This window comes from Hyaena hyaena, unplaced genomic scaffold (assembly GCF_003009895.1).
Source record: "Hyaena hyaena isolate Hyena2069 unplaced genomic scaffold, ASM300989v1 scaffold_78, whole genome shotgun sequence".
NCBI classification, from domain to species: domain Eukaryota; kingdom Metazoa; phylum Chordata; class Mammalia; order Carnivora; family Hyaenidae; genus Hyaena; species Hyaena hyaena.
Window position 1 is genome coordinate 4,050,508 of NW_024080710.1, and position 25,696 is coordinate 4,076,203.

A 25,696-nucleotide genomic window follows, 5' to 3' on the forward strand; every position below is an offset into this window, starting at 1 on the left:
AGAGAGCCCATTGTGGGGCTAGAACTCATGAAGTGTGAGATCATGACCTGAGCTGAAATTGGATGCTCAACTGACTGAACCACCCAGGTACCCTGAGGAAAATTCTGTTTAGAACTTTTAGAATAGTTCTTTTTTTTTTTTTTTAATGTTAATATTTACTTTTGAGAGAGAGAAAGAGTGTGAGCAGAGGAGGGGCAGAGAGAGGGAGATGCAGAATCTGAGGCAGGCTCCAGGCTCTGAGCTGTCAGCACAGAGCCTGACACAGGGCTCGAACCCACAGACCGGAGATCATGACCAGAGCCGAAGTCGGATGCTTAACCAACTGAGCCACCCAGGTGCTTAGAATAGTTCCAGTCTTTATTTTGACTTAATCAGGTACAAGATAATTCACTGTCCACTGTGTTTTTCTAAGTAATCATTTGCTATTTTAAACCTTGCAAATCATTAAAATCATTGTCTTTGTTAGTTTGGTCATTATAACAGTTTTCTTCCCAGTTGTTTTTAGATTTTCGTTTATTTTTTGGCTAAGTGCAAAACAAAAAATTGAGTTTTTCAACCAGGAAAAATCTAAGGCATTTTAAAGAGACTAGTCACTAAATTATCAGGAAGCAAGGACCAAAAGAAAGTAGGCCTATAACAACTTAATGCCATAGTCTCTTATCAGGCTTTGTTCGACCCCATTCATGGTCTCTCAAAACGTTGCGTTTGATTTTCCCGGTGATTGTCTTTGGGAGTTCTGGAACAAATTCCACCTAATTAACAGAGAAACAGATTATGAGACACTTGATTACATTTTGACAATTCCAGTTGTCAGTATAATAGGGAGAGCTTTCATGAAACTGGCGTGAAGTTTGAGTCTAGGGGCTGTTTTAGCCTAAGCTCATTGCATTTCTTGTGTTTATATAGTAAAGTTGACAATGGAGCTCCGTGATGGGTTTTTAGTGCAAAGGCTATATGCTTTGTCAGAAGAATATAATAATTCCTTTACTCTATTGCTTCCCCATCCAGTTCAACTGGACATAGGCCTCCACTACCCCAGGGAAATAGAGGCCACACCTAAATGCACAAGGAAACAAGTTAATTCTTGGGGTTAGGGCTTTTAAGAACTAGGTCCTATAGTTTCTGAGGGAGATTTTTGAGAGATAATTTTGAGTACACACAATTATCCCCTTATGCTCATGGTAAAATCCTGTTTTCATTTCCCTCCCTCAAGATGTAACTATTGTATTTTAAAATTTCCTCAAACAACATCTCTGAAAATCAAATGTCACAGATTTAGTAAAGTTAATGGAGAAAGTGTAACAATTCTTAGGTCGAGGTTATCTACCTTTTGGTTGAAATACCAATTAAAATGGAATTCTCATGTTAAGGATCAATATCAACCAATTGTATTAAGGGATGAGAAGGAAGGAAGTTGCAGTGCCATCTCTATGTTTTTATATAGACTTATTCTTAAATCCTCCCTTGAATAAGAAGGTTTCAAGAAAGATTCCACAGTTTCTTTGGATAATTTTTTTTTTTTTCTGAGACTTAAATTTGGTCAGTTTGATACCTAAAGGCCTATGCTTTGAATTTGTAAAGGTATTCTGGATGAAGAGTGCCATGATAGTTGAATCAGATACTGTTTCCATTTTTTAAAAATTTAAGTTTATTTGAGAGAGAGAGAGCATGAGAGGGGGAGAAATGGAGAGAGAAAATACCAAGCAGTTTCCATGCTCAGTGTGGAGCCCGCCCTGGGGCTCTGTCTCATAACCGTGAGATCATGACTTGAGCCGAAATCAAGAATTGGTTGCTTAACTGACTGAGTCACCCAATGTTTTTAAAAACAATTTGCCATTATTTTTTTCTCATGGAATGGTACTGCTTAGTCTTATAAAGATCTTTAGTAGTTACTCAGTATTGCAGAGTTGATCAAAGCTAGTTTATCAAAAACATTTGTAAGTGTCCTAAAATAAATTTTCTAAAGCAAGATTGTTAGGGCAAAACAAGTTGAAATAGTATCTTCTACTTACATACTGAGCAAACAAAAAGTCACAAGCTAATAAAATCTGTGTACTTACAACCTTAGTCCCTTGTTTGGTGACACATTAACTTTTGGGCAAAAATACTTGCCTTTCTTGGATATTTGTAAGGTGCCGTTGATTTTTTCACATGATCCTGAAGTTCAAGAGTTAATTTCTCTGGGTTGGATGATTTAAAGGGTGCAGATAAGACAACGAAAGCTTTCACTACCTGCAGGAGAAAAGTCAATTTATATTAATGTTTGTTTTTCAAACAAATCAAGAGTTTGGAGCCAGTGCTGAACACAGGTACTTATAATTATTTGTTAACAGCAGCTTGAGTGATGAATGCAAATCCAGAGCTCAGCTCTGAAGAGAGCTTGGATACAAGTGAGATTTTGGGATCTAATTCCATATAAATGGTTCTGAGTGTGAGGAGTGCAGTGTTTCAGTAAGGGTAAAGTTTGAGTTTTATTTACATTTCCACATGCATTTGACATTTCAGTCAGACCAATCCTATATTTTATATACGCAATCCTTGATTTACAGATAACCACTTATTTCAAACCTACACTTCTAACAGTGTATGTAATAGTATATGTAATAAGGGGGACAAATGGAGTTCCCAGAGAAGATGGTTTGAAAGGGGTTTGGGGAAGCTTAGTGGAGGGATTTTGTATGCTGGGAGATGAACTCTCAGGAAAGATCAGTCTACCTCTGAAAGTTTTTTCTTGCCTTTTTTTTTTTTTTTTTTTTTTGCTTCTCTTTGGAATACTATTTAAAACCCACTAATTAGATAATTATTGAGGCTAGTTAAGTATAAATTATTAATTATTCCTCCATTGATTCCAGTTGGTGTTACTTCTAATGTTCAGCTGAAATCAGCTATATTGAGAATATGGTGGCAGGAGAAAAATACTCTGGAGAATGGAATTCATTGAGCAGGGAGGTGGTACAAGAGGTTTGAGCATGGGATCCATAAAGTCACTACAGAGAGTCACTGGTATTTGAAGGGCAGTAGAGGAAGAGATGTGGGAGGATGCTGATACATAAACTGATTTTGAAATTTTGCTACTTACTGAGTCTGTAAGAAGTTTCCTTAAGGAAAGGAAACATCTCCCTTTTGTAGCCTAAACCTAAGGCTATTTCTCTTATTCCCTGGATTCCCTTTTATTAGGACAAAAGTAGGCTGTGGGACTTGTTTGGGAATCTGGCCACAATCTCCTATTTCCATTGTTCCTGTAACAAAATGTATTCTGATTTCCCATGAAAATAGTAAAATTTGCTATTTTTTCCTTCTATAGCATCTGTTCCTTTAATGGTACCCTGATTTTCCTATAGAACATTACCCTAACTTCTCTCTCTAATGGTGTTGACACTACCTTCAGTGACTGGCATATGATCCAGTTCTGGCCAGTGAGCATGTACCATTCCCTGGACACGTTGGTTAGATATGTGATCTAAGATAGGCAAATGTTATTCTGGGAGTTGCTTGGAGCTGTCTCCTTTCCTGGTTGTTAACCTGTGTGCATTTGGAGTGGTTGCTGTCAAGTAGGAAGAACCCCTCCTGAATGGAACCAACCTAAAGAACAACAGCCAAGAGATCGAAAGAGATGGTTTTGCTAACTTCACATGAACCCTTGGATGTAGTTGTACCTGAAGACTTCACTTATCTGTGAGCCAGTAAATTCCTTTTTTAAAAACTAAAGTCAGTTTGAGTTGAGTTTCTGTCACTTGCCTCTAAAAGAATACTAATACATCTCCTTTGAGATGCAACTCATTTGTAAAGATTGGATAGTATACATTTTTGGCACATGTGTGCTTCATAATGAGAACTATGGGACTATTCTTGATTCACTCTTTAACATGGTCAAATGGATAGAACTTGAAAATATGAAATTGCTACATTAATGACATTTGTTCTACCTCTCCTCTGATTGGATCTGGACTACTGACAACAGCTGATTCAACAACTGCTGGGTGCTCAATTAGTGCACTCTCCACTTCAAATGGCCCAATACGGTACCTGGAAGAGGAAAAGAAGCCCTTGGTCACTACACCACCCAAATAAGAGATCTCCCCTACAATCAGTTACTTCCTAAGAGTAACAAACATACAAACCCAGAGGATATGATGACATCATCAGCTCTACCGACAAACCAGAAATACCCGTCACTATCCATCACTCCTCTGTCTCCAGTGACATAAAAATTCCCTCTTATCGTGGCAGCAGTTTTCTGTGGATTGTCCTAGGAATCAAAGATGACTCAGAATCAAAGATGGTCAGAATAGAGAAAGGGGCATGGAGAGACTGGTACATTGTGTATGCTATTTCTAAAAGAAATTAATGTTTTAAAAATATGTTTCCTAATGTAGAATACAAAAGGCTCAAGAATATAATAAAAAGTAAACCCCTCTTCCACCTCTACTGCCCTCTATCACTCCCTCCCTGCCCTCTGCAGCCTGCCTACTTGTCTTTTCTGAGGACAATCACTGCAAATTGTTTCTTACACATAGAATTTAATCTTTGCGCAACTCCTAGGAGATGATATTCTCCTCATTTTATAGTTGATGAAATAGACTTGGACTTTGTGACTTGCCCAAGTTTACACAGCAACATGTAATGAATATGAAATTTGGACCCAAATATTATTCCCTATGCCACCTTTTCTATGAAAGTGTAACTAGCATATTCTACATTCTTGTACCACATATTCAGAGAAGAAACAGAAAGGCCGTGTAGACTTTAGGCTGAGAGCAATTTCCCCTTCTTTGCCAGGTGGTAGGATGTTGCCATTTTCATCTATAATCTAGAACGAAAGAAACAACTTAGGTTCCTGAAATTTTCTTTTTACAATGTGAAAACAGGTTATAAATAGTTGTACAATGACTAGTAGAAAACTGTAAAACTTTTTTTCATCTTTATTGAAACAGTCAGATATTACCCACCTGGACATCATAGGGTTTTACTCCTTTGCCCATTGAGCCTGGTTTAATTTCTTGTCCTTTCTGATTGGCACAAATTATTCCCTATTGAGAGAACATGTTTTATGTAAGGATGTAAAAATTCATTTTCTGTAGCTATTTATATCATGATAGTAAAACATAAGACTTAGTTTTGACTGGGCTGATTTTCCCAGTTACACACACACACACACACACACACACACACACACACTCACTCATTCACTCACAATCTTAGATCAGTGATTCTCAAACTGTTTACCAGAAAAACCTGGAGCATTCATTTTTCAAGCACAGATTGCCAGGCTTTTAAGGGTTTCTGATTCAGTAGACCCGGCCAGTGGGGTGTCTGAGAATTTGAATTGCTACCAAATTTCCACATGCTGCTGATGCTGCTGGTTGAAGGACCACACTTTGAAAATTACTCCTTAGACAAAGAGTACCATTTCGTGCCCCTTGGGATAAATTCCCCAATGGGGCTCTCTAGGGTCCTCAGTGTTGCTGAGAAGATGAGCTGCTCAATTCTGACCCCTAACACCTTTGAGACCTCTCTGACATGGGGAGAAGGCAGGAAGACTGTAAGGAATAATCCTAATTCCCCTCTAGCCAAACCTAGTTGGGCAATTCAGAGGTTTTGGTAGCTACTTGCAAGGTAAGGTATCCTGGGAAATTCTAAATAAAAATTTAGAGCACTAAGGGAGCTCTTCAAGGGCTCAGCCTGGGGTTGAAAGGCTCCCAATATGCTAAATTTAACTGCCCATTAAACATACCACTTCTGTCTGTCCGTAGCCCTCATACAGTTCTAGTCCAGTTTGCGCCTTCCACTGTTCCAGCACCTCTGGGTTGAGTGGCTCCCCTCCTGTCAAGCAGTGTCGTAGCTTCTTGAATTTATATCTGTAGACACAGATGTAGGGTCTTTGATGGGAGAAATCTGAGTGGCTTTCATTAAAACATTATTAGGATGTTCTAGCAACAAGCAAACGAGTTAGGAAAGACAAGTACTAGGAAGGTTCAGTCAGTAAATATTTTTGAGCATCTACTATCTTTCTAGACATGGTTGTAGGTGTGTGGCATGTTAGTAATTCAAGTAAAATTTCCTGACAGAGCTTGCATTTTAGCAGGCCATTAAAGGAGGAGAGAAGGTAGGAGAAAATGCTAATAATGATCTTAAGTACTTAATATGGGCCAAGTGATAAAACAGCTAACATTAATTGAGCACCTACTATGCTGTGGTGCTTTAGGAGCATTCTCATAATCCTCACATCCTTCTTTTACAGATCAGAAACGAGGCTGAGAGAATATAAAGAGATTTTCCAAGGCCTCACATTGAAAAAAAAAAAAGGGCTGAGTTGACTACTCTGCACTTACTATTTGTCAAGTATCTCACCAAGTTGGCCATTTCCCTGAATTCTCTCCACAACCCTATGAGGCAGCCCTTAAGCCTCTCTTGTGGATGGAGTTAAGGGAGACTTAGCAAGGTCATCTTGAGTGTTTGAGGCCACACTATCAGTAAATAGTGGAACCCTACTTGTTTGGCTTTGGAGCTTGGGCGTTTAGCCACTGGCCTTACTACTCCACTGCCCACTTTCTCAAGTGAGAAAGTCGAGAAAGTCTGGAATAGCCCAGCTCCAGTGCACTGAGATGTCCAATGGGCAGGACAGGAGTTGTGCCTATTCAAAATAACCCTGGAAAGCCCTGAACTACTCTTGAAATGTGAGCAAGATGCTCACATTCAGATCTGCTTTATTTTGTTCCATAGCACTCTCCTTTCTGGGCATCCACACTTGAGGGTGCAGAGGATGGGTGAACCTATACTACTTAAATTACTTCTCTCTTCCTTTCTCATTCTCCTCATGTATTCAATCTGTATTAGTTAAGTAAATATGCATTGCAAGTCCACTAGGTGTTCAGATGATTTGGATAAACTGATTATACTCTTCAAGTCATAAGACATCATTCACTTCTCTTCAAGACAATATGAATGCAGTTGTATTTGGGGGAGGGAGGTTGGTTCTCAGACACCAGGGTTCTGGTAGTCCCTGGGAAAATGTTGAGTTGCCCCTAGAGGCTATCCTTAGGGGCAACCGGGAGGTAATTAGGAAATATCTGGAGACATTTTTGATGGTTGCACGGGAGGTTCTACTGGCAACTAGTAGGTGGAGGCCAGGCAGGATGTTGCTCAACATCCCACAGTGCACAAGACAGTCCCCGACAACACAGAATTATTCAGTCCACATGTCAATAGTGGCAAGACTGAGGAAACCTGGGCTATCTTGTGCTGAGAAGGGGAGATCTGTAATGCTGGACTATAGCTTGTGTTTGTGGTTCAAATGGAGACTTCTGCCCAAGTACCTCTTAAGGTCCTTTTGTACAAGCATCCGGTACACAGTGGGAGCGCTGCACAGGGTTGTGATGGGATAAGTGGTGAGTGTCTGGATGATGGAGAAAGACAGTTGTCAGAAATAGTTCATTAGAGGCCACAACCAGAGCCGATGTCTGCAACCCCTCATCCTCTCATTAACATGTTTCCATCTCATGATCACTACTAGCCATAAGAAAGCAAATATTTATTAGTTGTCACTAGTGACTGGATGTCTGTTGGAAACTTGCAATTATTATAAAGAATACATATATGTGGGGCGCCTGGGTGGCTTAGTCGGTTAGGCGTCCGACTTTTGCTTAGGTCATGATCTCGCGGTTTGTGGGTTCGAGCCCTGCGTCGGGCTCTGTGCTGACTGCCAGCTCAGAGCCTGGAGCCTATTTCAGAGCCTGTATCTCCCTCTCTCTCTGACCCTCCCCTGCTCACGCTGTCTCTCTCTCTCTCTCTCTCTTCTAGAAATTAAAAAATATATTTAAAAAAAAGAATACATATATGTAACAGCAAGAGACACACACAGTCAAATTCAACAAAATGTAAACTGTCAAATTTGAGACCAACACCAAAGTAGGAAATGGTTGATTCTACCTCAGGTGCAATTTACCTTTCATGGTGGAATTTTGAAACCTCCTGTCCATATATTCCTGCACAGTACTCACCCTAGATGAGAGCTAACCTACCAAACCTTTCCCAGTACTGTTTCTATAAAAGACATCAGTCTTTTTGAGTGGATTGATTAAATGTGCAAGTCATTTTCCAGACTCAGATTTGCTGGGCTGATTTTACCTCTAGCTCCTTAAAGAAAAATAATGACATAGGTTAAATCTAGAGAGATATTCATGTCTTAGACGTCCCGTGTCTAGAGAGGTTTGACTATGCCAAGTGATGAATTGACAGTTTATATTAAATTTAAGCAATTGAGAGAATGCTTTCAAGATGTATTTCTACGCTCTCTGGATCATGAAAAACTTGATCTGTAAGTGAATATCTCTACTGTGTGTACTTCCTCTCTGGATTCCAACTATTCTTAATAAGCGTGTTTTTTTAAAAAAAATGTTTTATTTATTTCTGAGAGAGAGAGAGAGAGAGAGAGAGAGAGCAGGGGAGGGTCAGAGAAAGAGGGAGACACAGAACCAAAGCAGGCTCCAGGCTCTGAGCTGTCAGCACAGAGCCCGATGTAGGGCTTGAACCCACTAACCGTGAGATTGTGACCTGAGCTGAAGTCAGATGCTTAACTGACTGAGCTACCCAGGTGCCCCATATAGGTATAAGTGTTTGTAACTAAGAATAGTGTAAAGTTATTAGAGCACTTAAAATACACACACTATCTTTGTAAAATAAGAATATTCTTATTTGATATTTATTAATACTAAATATTTAATTTATTAAATTAAAATAATTTAATTCAATAATTTAATATTAATTATTAGCATAATTACTTAATTATTTAATATCATATTTAATATTATATCAAATAATATAGATTAATAATATATCACTAACATTACTATGTCTTAATATAATATTAAGTAAATTGATTAAAATAAGAATATATTGAATATATAGTGTATTTTACTTAAATGCTATACTTAAATACTATATAATATTTAATGTTTTATTAAAAAGTATTCTTATATTTAAAATACAGGTTTCAGGACTGCAAACTTAGTTTATCCACTTAGGGCACTTTGTTAACCTGATGTAGAGACCCTAGTTCTTAGGTTACCCAGCATTTCTGTTAAGACCCTCAAGCCATCTTGTCAGACCAGTTAGCAAAATAACAGGGTGAGTAGAGCTTTTATTCACACAGGTGTGGTGTTTGTTTAATAACATGTATTTTGTTAAACATAATTGATTTTTCATGGGTGAAAATAATTGGCCTGAATCACATCTTTCTAAAGGCTAAAGAAATCAGAGCAATCTGATACCTCAATCTAGCTATCTCTGGCTGAGAAGGAGGGACATGCCTCGTTTCAAGACAAAGATTGGGTTCTGAGAATTAACAAAGTGAGGAGCTCAGGGTGAGAGGAGAATGGAAGTTGCTGCTCTGGGAGAAAGGCGACTCCACCTTTAGTCTTCAATACGTAGGGTTTGGGATTTATCACCTATTGTTTTTGTTTCACTGAATCAGAAACCTAAGATTTGTTTAGACTTGAGACTTCTAATCTATTACTTAGAACTTTACTCTCAGTGGGACTTGAGAAATCCTGAACAGTTTGAAGCAACAGAGTGGATTCTATGCCTGAGAATGTTGTGGGTGTTCCCACTCTGTGAAATATAGTCAAAGGGCAAGTCCCTGAAGACTTCATTTCTTAAAAGGTAATTATTTCCGCAAGCCCAGGAAACTATATTCTGAACAATCATTTCTCTCTGGTTTTAGAGGAGACAAGGGAGAGATGTAGCTAGAAGCCATGACTTACATCTAAGAAGGTGTCAGTGTCAAACTGGGCCATCCGATGTACAAAGACACACGCTCCCTGAAGCCAGGACGAAAACACACTGCCAATGGCAGCCTTGATCCAGCCAGTGTCAGACATGTTCCATATGATATCTGAGGACTTCAGATCTAGCCAATACCTAAGTGATATGGAGAAGCAACAAGACCAAACCAAACTAAACCAAACAAAGCAAAGCAAAAAACAAAAACAAAAAACAAAGCAAACACACACACACACACACACACACACCCCAAAACAAAAACAGAAAAGCAAACAAACTGGTGTCTTTGAGAACTAGCCAGAACACCAAGGGCTACAGAGAAAGATCAAAAGCCCGAAGGCAGGAAGAGCTATTATTCTATCTCCCACTTTTGTTATTTTGTTAGACAACTTCTTCAGAATCCTAGATAATCTGAAAATAGAGTGGGAGGCTGGGTTTGGCATAATATTCTTTCTTTGGCCATTGATGCAGTAAATATTTATTGTGTAAGTATATGCTAGGCACTGTTCTCTCTAGCATAGTGAGTTAGACCAGATATCTGCTCTTACTTCCGAAAGACAGATAGCAAATAAGCACACAATAAAATGAATAAGAATATAGATCAGTATCATAATATCAAATAGTGATAAGTGCTCTGAGGAAAATAAAACAGGTAGGCTGATAGCTTTAAGATATCTAGGAAGGCCTTTCTGGGTAGGTAAGCTTCTATGGCAGTGATAAGGAGTCAGACACACTGTTGTCGAGATGTGGTCAAGGTTGATTCCTGTACATCACCCTATGCTCATCAAAAGTGTACTCCTTAATTCCCATAACCTATTTAACCCATAGTTCTTGCTTGATCAGTTGGTGAGATGGTGCGTTTTACTGAGCTAAGGTTGGGTAGGAGCATCAATGGTTCTCTTTTGTAGACATTACACTGGAGAAATCTAATAAGCACCCAATTGGAGGTGTCAACTCAGTTGGATACACATGTTGGCAGCTCAGGGGAGAGAGAGAGTTTAGCAAAAATGGTTTTCCTCCCTACCTTCCACAGAGGGTGTACCCAATTCCGAGGCTGCTCTGAGAGTGCTGGGCCATCTTGGGAGCACCTGTGGTCCCACTGGTGAAATAAATGGCCATTGGTTCTTGACTTCCTGTTTCTACACAGCTGTGCTCTGCAGAGGCGGATCTGTAAAATATGGATCCCAACATGGTGGTTGAAGATGGCAGACCAGTTTAACTCCAATGTGTGTGTGTGTGTGTGTGTGTGTGTGTGTGTTTCCCCTTCTCTGCTGCTTATGTCGTCTTGATACCAGAAAAGAGTTAATAGAACAAAACCTAATCCAAAGCTTCCCTGAGAGAAAATTCTCAAGAAATCTTAAAGGGACTTATAAATCAGTACTAAGCTTTAACAACCCATTTGCCTCTTTTTTTAAGTGCCACCTGTGTATAGGTGATATAGATAGCCAAGATGATTTTCAAAATTAATGACAAAAGGATGTGTATTTTATTTAAACTTTTTCTCTCAGTGCTTCTTTTAATCTATCAATTTTTCAAAAATCAGTAGTGAATATGAATTGGTTACTAACATTTCAGGAGTTTTTAGGATTTTTTAAATGTTTTTTATTTATTTCTGAGAAAGCGAGAGAGACAGTGTGAGGGGAGGGGTGAGTCAAAGAGAGGGAGACACAGAATCTGAAGTAGGCTCCAGGCTCTGAGCTGTCAGCACAGAGCCCAATGCAGGGCTCGAACTCACAAACCGTGCGACCTGAGCCAAAGTCAGACGCTTAACCGACTGAGCCACCCAGGCACCCCAGGAGTTTTTATGATTTAAAGGGAGATCTTTTGGCATTTGAATCAAACTTTTTAATACTTTTTATTCAGCATCTTCAATATCGCTGGCAGACACAGTTTGTTGCTTACCATATAGCATCCCATTCTTCTTCCTTGCACTGATAAAGCTCTGATTTTGTTCAGGTATCAGGCAGTCATATGCTTCAGGGGAGACTGTTCCTTATATAGCTCTAGGTGGTGAATCTTGATTATCCTAAGCCAATCATGGTAATTCTTGTACCAGAGACTGATTTAGGAATAAGTACATGTTGCAGTTATGGTCAAATGAGATTTAAAGGCTTTATGGACAATGTTTCCTTATTCTAAAGAGTCCTGAGGAAGGGATGCTGCCTTTCCCCACCCCTCCCATCTTGTTTTCTGGACTTTGGATATTGTTGTGAAAGTACATTATGTCTGGAACAACCCAAGCCATGTTGAGATCATAGGAGGGATTAGCAGACACACTGAGGATGGCAAATGGAAAGATGACTGAATCTGGGTTCATGCTAATTTCATCAAACCACTAAATAACGAACTGTCATTATGCTCTACCTCTGTACTTCTCACTTGTCCTATAATAAAATTGTGTTTGTGTCGTTTAAGCCAATTATACTTGGGTCTCCTATTACTAAAGCCAAGAGCATTCTATGAATAGATAACAACAACAGTATCAGTGTAAGATTATCTGCACAGACAGCTCCAAGATTTCCTTCCTGCCCTGCACAACCATGCCATTCCCTCCCTGAGGAGTGGAACCTATGTCCTCTTTCCTTGAATCTGGGCTGATTTTATGACTGATTTTGATTGACAGAGTGTGGCAGAATTTCTTTGACTTCCAGCCTAGGTCCTAAGAGGCTTGGTAGTTTCCACTTCCACTGGGGGGAATGCAGCCACCACAGGAAAATGTTCAGACACTTCTGCTGGAGAGAAAGGCCACATTTGGGACAAGTGAGGTGCTTCAGCCAACAGCCAACACCAGAGCCTCAGACTTGTGAGTGAACCCCCTTAAGTCCTCAAGCTTCAGTCAAGCTGGTATAGAGAAGGACAAGCTGCTTCTGCTGAGGCCTACATGAACTTCTTCATTTTATGTTTATGTTTAATGTTTATTTATTTTTGAAAGAGAGAGAGACACAGAGTACGAGAGAGAGAAGGGCAGAGACATAGGGAGACACATAATCTGAAGCAGGCTCTAGGCTCTGAGCTGTGAGCACAGAGCCCAATGTGGGGCTCAAACCCACAAACCATGAGATCATGACCTGAGCTGAAGTTGGATGTTTAACCAACTGAACCACCCAGGTGACCCTGCATGAACTTCTGACCTACAGAATCTTGAGAAAATAAAATGATTATTGCTTTATGTCACTAAATTTTGGGATGTCCTCCTACTCGGTGAGTTCAAAGTCCTTTTTATCCTGAGATTTTGGCACCTTTAAGGGACTCACTGGCACATTGCAGAGTTGTTTAGGGCAGGGGCCTCCAAAGTAGAGGTGCTTGCCGCCCAGGGGTATATAAGATACCTGAGATGGGGAAGAAACTAGGAGAACTTCAAATTATATGTATTCTTATATTCATTCTTTAACATGTTTATTTTTGGTATTTGTATAATATACCAAAACACATGCATAAATTTACAAATTAATATACATGTTTTAAGGGAGTGTGTTAAAAATATTTTACTGATGGAGATGCATATTCAGATAATCTGGATACTATTACCTTAGGGAATCACTGCACTGCTGAATAACTTTATTAACCAAAAATAATATAAGTAATTATAATTACTGTAATATTTGTGGAGTGATTACTTTGTACCAGGCTTTACACCAAACACTTCACAGGCTTCATCACATTTAATTCTTCTACAACCCAGTAAAGTAGATATTATCCTTATCCCCATTCTGTGGATAAGATAGAGTTTCAGAGATGTTACTTGACTTATCACAAGTTACACAGCTTATAAATGACACAAATAAGATTCAGTGGCATGGCCCTTGGGAGAGAATTTTGGGATTGACTAATAACAGGAATTTTGTTTGTATTAATTAGTAGGATAAAATTTTATTTCGGAAAAGAAAACCCACAAAACACTGCCCTATTACATTTATGTCTTCTTTCTTTAAGCTTCTCTGGAAGAATTAAGAGAAAAATAAGCTATTTAATAGTTCTTTGAAGGATAATACCGTTAATTAACATTCTATTCTTTTTAAAATATAGTTGAGGAAGCACTTTCTCACATATTAGCTTATTTTATCCTCAAAACAACACTTGAGATATGTGCGGTATAATTATCCCTGTTTTACATATGATTAAAACCAAGGCTCAGTGCTTTGTTTTGTTCATTCATTCATTCATTCAGCAAATATTTATTAAGTACCAACTGTATGGTAGGAACTGGAGACAGAGTCATCAACCAAGCAGATGAACAGTGCCCCTGCTTTCTTGGAGTTTACAGTTTAGGGCAGAATTTGGCAAACAGTTTCTATAAAGGGCCGTACAGTAAATATCTGAGACTTTGGGGGTCATATGGTCTCTGTTGTAACTACTCTATTCAATTCTTTTTTTTTTTTTTAATGTTTTTAATGTTTTATTTATTTCTAGGAGAGAGAGAGAGAGAGAGACAGCGTGAGCAGGGGAGAGAGAGGGAGTCACAGAGAGAGAGGGAGTCACAGACTGAAACAGGCTCCAGGCTCTGAGCTGGCAGTCAGCACAGAGCCCGACGCGGGGCTCGAACCCACGAACCGCGAGATCATGACCCAAGCGAAAGTCGGACGCTTAACCGACTAAGCCACCCAGGCGCCCCTACTCTATTCAATTCTTAATGTTTATTTATTTTTGAGACAGAGAGAGACGACATGAGTGGGGGGTGGGGCAGAGAGAGAGAGAGGAAGACAGGGATTCCGAAGCAGGCTCCAGGCTCTGAGCTGTCAGCACAGAGCCTGATACGGGGCTTGAACTCATGAGCCACGAGATCATGCCCTGAGCTGAAGTCGAGCACTTAACTGACTGAGCCACCCCAGGCGCCCCTACTCTACTCAATTCTTAAAGATTTACAAAAACAGGTGCTGAGCCAGAATTGGCCCATGGGCCCTATTTTGCTAACCCCTATTGCAGAGGATAAAAATATAGTGGATAAGGGAAAAATGATTGGACACATACTCAGATAGTAATGAGTGCTATGAAGAAAACAAGATGATATGATGGAGTGGCTTGGAATTCCGTAGATACGGTGGTCAGAGACAATCTCACTGGGAGTAAAATATTCGAATTAAAATCTGACAGAAAGGAGTCAGCTGTGAAGAGGACAATGGGGAAGCATTCCAGGCAAAAGAAATAGCAGGTGCAAAGGCCCTAAAATGGGGCATGTTTGAGGAATTAAAGGGTGGCCAGAGGGCATCAAGGCAGGGAGAGTGGGAGATGTGATCTAGGGTTAGGCCAGGTCCAAGCCATGGAGGATACTCATCACAAGCCACAGTAGGAGGTAGGGAAATGGAGACAGAGCTACGTTTTTTCTTCTGTGCTTAAAAATCTTCTACTAGGTGATTCTTTTATGAGAAGGAGTCTGGATCAACATAGTATTGCTGTGTCCTTGGAGGAAAGGAGACTCCGAGATACAGGTGTTAGTGCTGGTACTGCAGTTAAGGCAGGGGAAAATACTCACTGAAATAATTCCTGGAAGCTGAGCCACCCATCCTGGCTGTGTGGAGACACCAAGAGTTTGGTCTTTAAGTCGGGACACTCTGACATGATGGATTCCACTGCTGGGACCACCTCCTCACTGACCACAACACACTTGGCTTTGGATGCTCGCAGCCGATAGAGAATGTCTTTTGCTGTCAGCTGGGTTGTTCCTGGCATGAAGACCAGCCCTGGGAAGGAGAAAGGGCCCTGAGCTGAATGGAATTCTTGTCCATCAGGTAAGATTGCAGACTGTGGAAATAGTCTCTATACTTGGTAGAGAGGAGTTGTGGATTGCAGCCTTTAGCTACCCCTGACTTGGTCCCCAGCGACATCCCACAGGACCCTGGTCACTGGGAGGTCATTAGAGCACTAGCTTCAGATTCTGATAGTCCCTGGGTCTAATTCTGTCCTTGCAACTTACTAGCTTTGTGACCTTGACATGTTACTTGATCTCTCTGTGCCTTCCTTTCCTTATCTGAAAAATGAGGGAAAATAATAGTGTCTGGCATATAGTAGACATTATAATAGTGTAACATTCTTGTGAAACATTTGCATCATTATTATATAATACTTAAATAGTACTTTATATCTCATAACACATTTTCATGAACATTATCTTAGTCCTCTGAACCAGTGGTCTCCAAAGTGAGTTTTGCAGGGTAATCTAATGAGGATGAGAAGAAAAATGAGAATTTAAAACATTTTATAGAGATATTAGAATTCTTTGTTTTAATCTCATTTTTGTATATATTTTATAACATGCATGCAGTATTAGTGCAGAAGAACAATATAAATGTTATATCTAGATGGGAGGATGTATGTCCCAAATATTTTTATTGATAGATTGTGTAGTCAGAAGAGCCTGGAGACCACTGTTCTAAAAACCCATGTAAGTCTATGCAGTTGTTGCCATTTGATGGAACATGAGATTGAGTCATAGTCAGTGAGGGGCAGAGTCAGCCCTCAAACCTGTGCCTTCTCCATGGCCTGGGGTCATCAAAGTTTGCTTATACTTCTTTTGCACTCCGTTGACAATGCTTAGTTTATCCCACCCACCTCTTCACCTCATTCTAAACACCGGCCTGAGATGGACTTGATTTTAAAGTAAACAGTTCCTTATGAGAAGGACATATATGGGAGAATTAAATGAAAAATAGAGGGAAGGTGGTTTGCACTTTCTAAAGTCAATCAGTGAAGGAAATCAGAGTGTATGTAAAGCACTACAAACAGCCACTAACATTTCCTGAGCACTTATTAGGCAACTGCTATCTCATTTAAAATCAGTCCCAGTGTATAGATGACAACTAGCCCAAGGGGCACAGAGTCTTTAAGTGGCAACCAGGATTCAAAGATGCATTTCCTAGATTCCCAAGACCTGTACCGTATAGCAGACTACTTTCTTGGTGAGTCTCCTGAAGTCAGCTAAATGGGAAGAAGTGGACTTTAATTCCTAGAAAGGAGACTTTATTCACTGAATATATTTTAAAAGCTTTACATGTCATTCTCCTCTTGAGAAAATGAATAAATATATGACAATAAGGAAGTTAATCAAGGAGATACCGTACAGGACCTCAGATAATGCACTCTTTATAAAAATATAAGATTATTTATTTTGCAAACACTTGTTCTTAATGGCTCAGAAATTATTAGTACTCTTGGTCGATTTTTGACAGGAGTGTGTTCGGTGCATAGTATGGGGGTTAAGGAAAAGTTCTCTTCTGGTGGATTTCAGACTTTAGCATTGTAGCAAAAGCAAAATATTTTGCCACATGGTACAATACAAGCATCTCAATATTTACTCAGAAGATTTAATGATTCTGAATTAGAAAACAATCCTCAGCTGCTTGCTTAACACTTAATTAACTGAATGTTTTTGATCATTCAGCCTGGGGGTTTGTTTTTAATCTTGGTATTTCACAAACTGCTTAAATTATGTTAAATAATACTAAGTATATTATTAATGACAAATAAACTACTTCTAATCTCCTTCCAACATACAGTTGGTTTCACATTTCCAAGTTCCTTTTTAAACTAAATACAAAAAGTACTTTATATATTGCTTTTTAAAAATTTAAATTCGTAATTAAGAGCATTTTCCAATACATATTATGAAATCCTTATAATTATCTTTTTAATGATATCCCATCAAGTTTGAGGTATCATAATTTCAAGTAGCAATAAACACACCTCTATTAAACTTTGTTTCTAAATAGTTGTTTCCAATTTTTTCTCGTTAATGACAACGTAGCAAAAATCTCATGTCTCTACAGTATTATATCCTTTAGTATTATTCCTTTTTTAAAATGTTTATTGATTTATTTTGGGGTGGGGTGCAAACAGGGAGAGGGGCAAAGCGAGAGACAGAATCTTAAGCAGGCTCCATACCCAAGTGCAGAGCCTGCCAAGGGCTCGATCTCACAACCATGAGATCTTGACGTGAGCTGAAATCAATAGTCAGATGCTCAACTGACTGAGCCACCCAGGTGCCCTAGTATTTTTATTTATCTTTAATTGATTTATAAACATTTGTGTCATGCTCTAGAGTAGGGATTGGTAAACTTTTTCAGTAAAGCACAAGACAGTAAATATTTTAGGCTTTGTGGGCCATCCCATCTCTGTCTCAATTAGCAATTCTGCTGTTGTTGAGCAAAAAGAGACGTAGACAGTATGCAAATGAAGGAGGATGGCTGTATGCCATTAAAACTTTATTTACAAAAATAGATGGCCAACCTGTAGGCCATGGTTTTTGCCGACCTTTGTCCTAGAGTGGAAAAAAATACTGTAGAATTTTTATTTGGGGTAAAATATAAATTACTACTTTAGTAAAAAATGTGTCATTGAATACATTAATCTTTTTGCCTGGAACAAGGCAGAGGTTTTCCAGCTGGGATCCACAGTCATATTCTTATAAGTCCTTGTATTCTAAAATATTTTTTCTTCCTTTAGTGTTTTTATGTCAGGGAGAATTCAAATATATTCAAAAAAAGTAAATTCAGGACCATCTGGATAAATACATCATAACTAAGCTTTTCCAAGAGTCGTTAATGTCCACATTTGCTTTGCTAGAGCTTTTGCTTAAATCCCAATTACACAGCTTTCTAGCTGTGTACCTTTGGACAAGCTTCTTAACCTCTCTGAACCTCAGTTTCCTTTTCTGCAAAATGGACATCACAATAATACCCACCTCTTTTTTCTTTCTTTCTTTTTCCTTTTCTTCTTCTCCTTTTTTATTTTCTTTTAGCAAGAAAAAACTACCCACCCCTTAAGGTAGTTATTATTATTACCTCATAGTCGCTCTTCATCCTAACTCTTAACTTTTCTGTTCTTTGTAAGCATAGACTCATTTGGAACTAACAGTTCAGGAAAACCTCAAATGTCAGTCTCTCTCTGTTTCTGCATGATTTAGAAATGTTAAATATTGGCACTGACCTGTTCGCATACAAGCCACATTTATAAGCCACCACTCTGGGATACGGGGCAGAATCACGGCCACTCGGTCTCCTCTCTTTAGGCCGCAAGGCTTGGTGAGCACGTTGGCAGCTTTTCGGGACAAGGAGCCCAGTTCTCCAAAGCTCCATTTCACCTCAGCTCCTTTGCCATTCACCCACCACAGGGCTGGGTTGGCTGGTCTCTCTCCTGTCTGGCCATGGGCACATGGGAAAGAGAGAAAGCTTACATGACTGGTCCACCAAATAAATGTGACATCTGCCATTACTTCTCAGCTCTGTGCTGGTGTATTCTGGTAACAGCAGCCCAGTTTGTCATTGGAAGACGGACTCCTCTCCTATTGAATACAGCTTAGGCGAGACAACCCATGAGGGTGATTGTCCACCCACCAGTGGGTGACATGTGACCTATGTTGGGTGAGTAAGACCTTCTGTCCCTGATTTTGAGTTTGAAAAGAACAAACAGATAGACTATAGTTGAAGCAAAACCTGTGTATGGACTCTTGGTGCTTCTATATCCCTGGGGAGCTGTCCTGCTTCCTGTTCTTGCTGAGACTGTCCAGCTGGCAACCCATTTTTGTGAGCACTTCCATGTCCAATAAATTTCTTTCTTGTTTAAGATAGATTCTGTACCATCCAAATAACCCCTATGGTTGTACTAAGGTTGATTAGGAACTAAGCATCATTTTTTTAAAAATCTATCTATCTATCTATCTATCTATCATCTATTTTTTAGAGAGAGACCTCGCACATGTATGCCCACATGACTAGGGGAGGGGCAGACAGAGAGAGAGAGAGAAAATCTTAAGCAGGCTTCACACTCAGCACAGAGGCTGATTTGGAGTTCAATCTCACAACCCTGAGATCATGACCTGAGCTGAAATCAAGAGGCAGATGCTTAACCGACTGAATCACCCAGTACCCAAACATCTTTTTCTTACCCAAAAGGCTGAGGGATGGTTTTCATAGGTAACAAAAAAACAGGATGGCTGGCCTTTGGGGGAGGCTCATCAACTAATGGATTTCTGGAGGAAATTTCTCATATGATTCTACAAAGTACACTGTCTATACTGAAAAACCTCTTCACTTTGTGTGTTACCTGGATAAAAAATTACTCCTCTTTTCTTCCCTTATCTGGAACTCTCTTTTTACCTTCCTTGGTTGGAAAATATTTCAAAACTCAATTTCAATTTAACTTCCTCTATGAAGCCTTTCTCAGCCTCCTCTTCTCCTCCTCTCTGACTTCTCTGTGTTCCTGCAACTTTGTGCTCAGATGCCAGATGACCGCATTATATTGTATTACAGTCCCTACCCTATAGGTGTAAGATCTGGGTCTGACTCATGTACTCTTAGGAATGGTGACCTTGGATTAGGAGCTTAACTTCTGTGAGGTTAACTTCCTTATTTGCAATCCCCCAGCATGGTGATGGGGATTTGGTGAAATAATATAGGTCAGTATTTCTTAATCTTTAGTCATTTGAGTATCACTACTTTTGTCAGATCTGTCTACACCTGTGCTATTGTTCTTTGTATTTTTCTTTACATTCCCTCCCTTTTACTTGTATACATTTACTTCAGAAGGAAAATGTGTTTGGTCATCACCATAATTGGAAAACCAGTACTGCTTGCTAAAAGTTGGTTACTGAAAAATAAATATATTGAAAATAAAATATACCTTTAAATTTTGTATAGAAATATTCAACTTCTATCTGCACTTTCTGTTCAAAAGAGAGTTTAGCAAGTGTAAGAGAGCTGTTATAGATGTAATGGATTTAAAGGAAGACTTTGCCCTTAATTTAACAGGAAAGATTGATTCAATGTTATTTAATACCTTGTATATCTAGTATCTGCATTTTTTCAGGCACAGGTCCTTGCAGTGAATTTTGGTAACCACTGATAGATAAGTGTTTAGCTTAGTGCCTGGTGTGGGTTGGGTCAGTAAGTAGGAACCTTGACCTGAGCTAGACTCTCAACACTTTTTACTTTATTCTTTCCAACCTCTTGTTCTCTCCTAATTACTCCAGTGATGACTATTATAAAACCAAAGCTCAAATTATTGCTTTTTCCATAAATCTGTAACCAGCCTGAACAGATGAATGGAGAGAAAAGAGCTGCTAGAGAAAATGAAGGAAAAGAGGCGGGTTCTGTGAGTAATTACCATGAGGGGGTCTGAGGAAGACCCAGAGAAACACAGCATGTGGAGTTGAGGATCAAAGATCTTCACTGGGTAGAGAGGAGGGCAGGTGGAAAACAAACAAAGGAGACCAAGAGGGATGAAATAACTGAAGTAAGAGTGACAAATGGACCATAGAACAAGGAAAGGGAAGACTGAGATACAGGTGAATACCAAGCATCTAATGGAAGCCTATTGTGTCATACCTTTTCTTTTTGGGACCACTGGTCCAGCACATCCCCAGCAAAGTTAAAGTTTTTAGGCAATGATCTCTCACAGCGATTTATGGCTTCAAAGTCAGCAAGAGTCAGAGGCACCCAAAGCTGGTGATCTTTGTGAAGGTACCGGCCAGTTGGCTTGGCAAGCCAGATGAATCTGAACATCTGATAGTGGGAAAAACGCATGATTTCCAAAGGGCTTTGTCAACTGATATGAGTGTGGAAGTTCTGCAGCCTGTGGGGAGAGATGGGTGGAGAGTGTTAGTCTCTCTGGATGCTCTGTGGTGAGACTGGGGAGTGGACTTGTGGCTGTGTGTCCCCTGGGAATTTGGGGAACATCTGAAAAACACCTCTCCCTCTTCAGGGCTGTGACAGTCAGCCATGGACTAGTCTCCCTGCCACTGATCTCTCCTCTTCATTCTGTCTGTGATCAGAGTATTCTTAAAAACAAAACAAAACAAAGGTGACAGCTATAGAATTGTCAAGCTTTTTGTCCCTACCTTCTCCCCCAACCAAACAATAAACAGTTTTGCTGTCTCAATGGACATTCATGCCCTGCCTTGTAATCTATTCTAACTGTATTTTGTAACTCCTCCACTTGAATTTACTCTTCTAGTAAAAGCAGCCCACTCACTTTTCATGAATGTCTATTTCTAGCTCTAAGATTTAATCTGTCATTCTCCTTTCTTCTGGCTTCCCTGCTTTTTTCTCCCCTCAGTCCTTCATTATAATTGGTTAGAAACCTTGATTTAAGTCCTGGCTCACCAACTTTCTGATAGTAGTACTTTGGGCAAATTGCTTACCCTTCCTGCCCCTCCATTTTCTCATCTGTAAAATGGAAGAGGGGATGAATATATAATACCTCTCTCCTAGGGTTATTATGAGGATTTAATAAGATAGTATGTGTAAAATGACCAGCATGTAAAAAGTACCTTCAAAGTGTTAACTAATGCTTTTGTTAAGATTATTTTCATTAGTACTATGGTGGTATAGGTTCATGAAATAATTTTACTTTATGCATCAGAAGACCCGGACTTCCAAACACTTTCAAAATTAGCTTTGTGACATTGGTAAAGTCATCTCTCCACTGCCATCTGTAATTTAATATTTTTAAATACTATTGTTATTTCTTCCTTTGAATTTCTATAATATGTATCAATATTCCTCACTTGACAGTTTTCTACCTTATATTATTAATTGTTGTTTTCAATATAAGTGCCTTGTCTCTGTAATTACCTAGATGGTGGGTAGAGGTTATGCATTGCATCCTTGGTACTTAACGTGACTTACAGAGTGATTTTCAATAACAGAAGTGTATGTTTATTAAGTGCTTGCTGTAGACCAGACACTTTGCATTCCTGATATCATTTAGCTTTCATGACAAGCTTTTGAGGCTGGTGTCATTTTTTTCTCCATTTTACAGATGGGGAAACTGAGACCCACATAGACTTAACTAATGTGCCCAAGGTCATCCATCTAATAGTGGCAGAGGCAAAGTTTGGACCTGTATTATTTGACCTCAGAGCCTGTATACTCAACCTCCTTTTTGCTGCCTTCTTCAATCCACGTTTCTTGCTGATGAATATTGCCTTTCAGTCTTACTTAGTTGCCTTGTATGGAGTGGAAAAATCTGCAAGTGCAAAGGGTGACTGAATCTGCCACATGGTGATAACATAAACAATAGAACAAAGGGTGCAGGGTGTACCATCCCCTCATTGTTGTTGCCAAGCCTTCTTTGCTATTTACAGTGATATCTGGAGAAGCAAAAAGCCCATTTGGTGCAAATGCAATTTACCATATTCCAGGAAGAGCTAATTATGGCAATACCATTGATATTAAACTCTCCATTATGTCAAGGAAGACAGAAAAAGGATCACCTGGGCAAGTGTGGTGGAAGTAACAAGAGTATAGAAGAGCAGGGAAACAGAAAGAATCGGGGGCAATGTTTATGATTTAGCATTTTGCTGAAAGTAAGACCCCACCTCTCTCTTAAACACACACACACACACACACACACACACACATACACACCCCCCACATGGTTGCATCCACACTTGTCTCTATGGATCCCCTTTGTCAAATTGCTTAGTATTTCCAAGTTTCATTTCATTTGTGCAATGAGAGTAATGAGAGTACCTTCTTCATTGGCTGGTTGGGGGGTTACAGTGAGCACCTTAGCATAGTGCCTGGTGGGTAGCTAGAACTCAGTAAATGCTTCACATTAAGAAGCAAACTTCAAAATGGTTTATGGCAGAAGGCTTTAGCTGTTGGATATCAAAGAAACCCAAAAACAAAAACAAACGAACAAACAAAACCTAGAAAAGCTCTTGGATTGGAGCCAACAATATTTTGGTGGTTTATTTTGCCTCTTTTAATGGCCTGTCTCTGTGCTCCAGGCTCTTGGAGCTAAACCGAGCCCCCATCAGTCTGAAGCATTCTAGACTTCACTTCCATTATTTTGACCTTTCTTGATCCCAGTTTAATGATGAATTGGAAAGATTGTCAAGACATGAGATACTTGGAATATTCTTGCTTCCTAAGAAGAATAGTGCAGATAATAGAGCAGATAGTTTTTAATGCAAATTTCCTTCATCTCCTCCAAATTGAAAAACAATGATTTTTCATGAATTGTTCTGATTTCCCATACCTCCACAGATAAATTTGCCATATCAAATTAATATACCAACAAATCTAAAACTAAATATTATAAAACAGATTTGATCTGAATATATATTTCAGCATTACCCATATTATGTACATAATCAGTGAAATAGGTTTTGCATATACAAATACAATCATTACTAATAAAATACAAATCAAGATATTACAGAGTAAGATTTTTCAGTTAAACTGTAAAGATTTTTTTACCAGTAACATTTCTTCTATCTTTTTGATTTCTGCTTTTGGTTTTCTGAGATTTTTACGGATAGGCCTTTAAGGAGACCGCGAATCTCTGAGGAGACGCCATTTTGCATTGAACACAGCCATTTCCTGGCTTTAGATCCTGGGAAGTCCGTATGATTCCAGGGTCAAATCTGAGAATCACTGACCTTTTTAGGTCAAGACATTATCTGTGTAAAAATTTGTACATAACACATGTTTTACAAAATAGTTTTACAAAATATTTCCAGAAGATATCTGTATAAGTGAGAGATTTGAAACAGGTGATTTTTAAAGCCTTAGTGATTTCCAATGTGTTAAGGGAAACTTTAACAATGAAAAGATGTTTGGGCAATTGGTGTGCACTCAGCATTATGAAGTATTTCTTAAGCACTGTCTTGTTTAATTCTCTTAACACTCTTTGGAGGCAGGCATTTTGTTTTACATATAAAGTGACTGAGGCACTGAGAGGTAAGTAATTTACCAAAGCCATTCGTCTAGAGAGCATCACCAATTCTAGTGTGCGTTTCTTGTTTCCAAAGGCAATGCAAGGAAATGCTATCATAAATATTTGCTATATTTCTATCAATCTTTGTAAAGTAGAAGAGTCAAATTTCCCTTTAATGGGACTTTTATTCAGTGTTGGATCGGCACTTATCTAATTACAGCAAGGCAATGGACTTCTCTTACTGCTGTTCTATACATTTAAACACACTTTCACAAGTTCTCATTATTAGAGTCACTTCCATGTTACCACATGCATTTTTTCCCTTACCCAAAGATGATTTTATTGTTCCAGAAAGACCTTCGGCTCCTTCACAAAGACTCAGCTCTTCATCAGCCAGAAAATTGGTTCCTTCCTTCTTTTCTTTTGGTGGCATCTATGCCATTGTAGTCCTGAGACTCTGGTGCACAATTGGGAGGATCATAATCCCTTGGGAGGAGAGTTGACGTTTCTCTGGACAACCTGTGGTTAAAGGGACAGCAGCTGATAAGACACAACTAGGATGGGAGAGAGGAAATTCAGGAGCAACTTCTCTTTATGATTCAGTGCTAAGCCCCAGCACATTAGCGGATTATTCTTGTCCATGGAGCTGAAGATATCAAGATCTATGCTGCTCAAATGACCTATTATCAGAGCCTCACAGCAGGATTTTCAGACAAGCCTAGAACATTAGCACACTTGACTGTCGTGATATAGCCGGATGTAACTTGGCAAACCTGGAAAAGGACAGCTAAAGAAATCACATCTGAAGTCTCAACTCACTACTATGTGACTGTTTGGACATTATCTCACTTGGAAATAATTTTGAGAGAATGTTACTGACTGTTTTGAATATAAACTTTGCCTGCTTGTACCTTTGTGGATGTCAGCTGCTGGCAACAGGGATTGGGTTTCATGAAGTCTGTGGCTAAACGTTGCTTGTTGATGACAGTGGTCAAATGGTGACATTTTTCACCTTCAGGGTTCATTGGTACTCCACATGATATCCAGAAGAGAGCATCTCTCATGGGCTCAGATATCAACAGGGCTCCTTGGTCCTTTAATGAATGAAGTCCAAGGCTTTTCCCAGGGTGGTAGACTGAATAAAGGCCCTAAAAGGTATCCATGTCCTAACCCTCAGAATCTGTATGTTACCTTATATGGCAAAAGGGAATTTGCAGGTGTTAAGGATCTTGATATGGGGTGATTATCCTAGCTTATCTGG

At 39.3% G+C, this 25,696-nt stretch overlaps 1 protein-coding gene across 1 annotated transcript; it reads right to left on the bottom strand.

Annotated features, from left to right (window-relative positions):
* Window positions 1-641: 641 nt before the first annotated feature.
* LOC120232776 (acyl-coenzyme A synthetase ACSM4, mitochondrial) lies at window positions 642-25,460 on the bottom strand. Its single transcript, XM_039233671.1, has 14 exons — window positions 25,347-25,460; window positions 21,096-21,272; window positions 18,700-18,910; window positions 15,251-15,458; window positions 10,805-10,948; window positions 9,762-9,918; window positions 7,317-7,396; window positions 5,735-5,858; window positions 4,950-5,030; window positions 4,709-4,810; window positions 4,122-4,249; window positions 3,927-4,026; window positions 2,113-2,232; window positions 642-752 (listed from the first exon to the last, which is right to left on the bottom strand). Exons 1-14 carry the CDS (start codon window positions 25,458-25,460, stop codon window positions 642-644), a joined length of 1,857 nt encoding a protein of 618 aa, XP_039089602.1.
* Window positions 25,461-25,696: the final 236 nt, after the last annotated feature.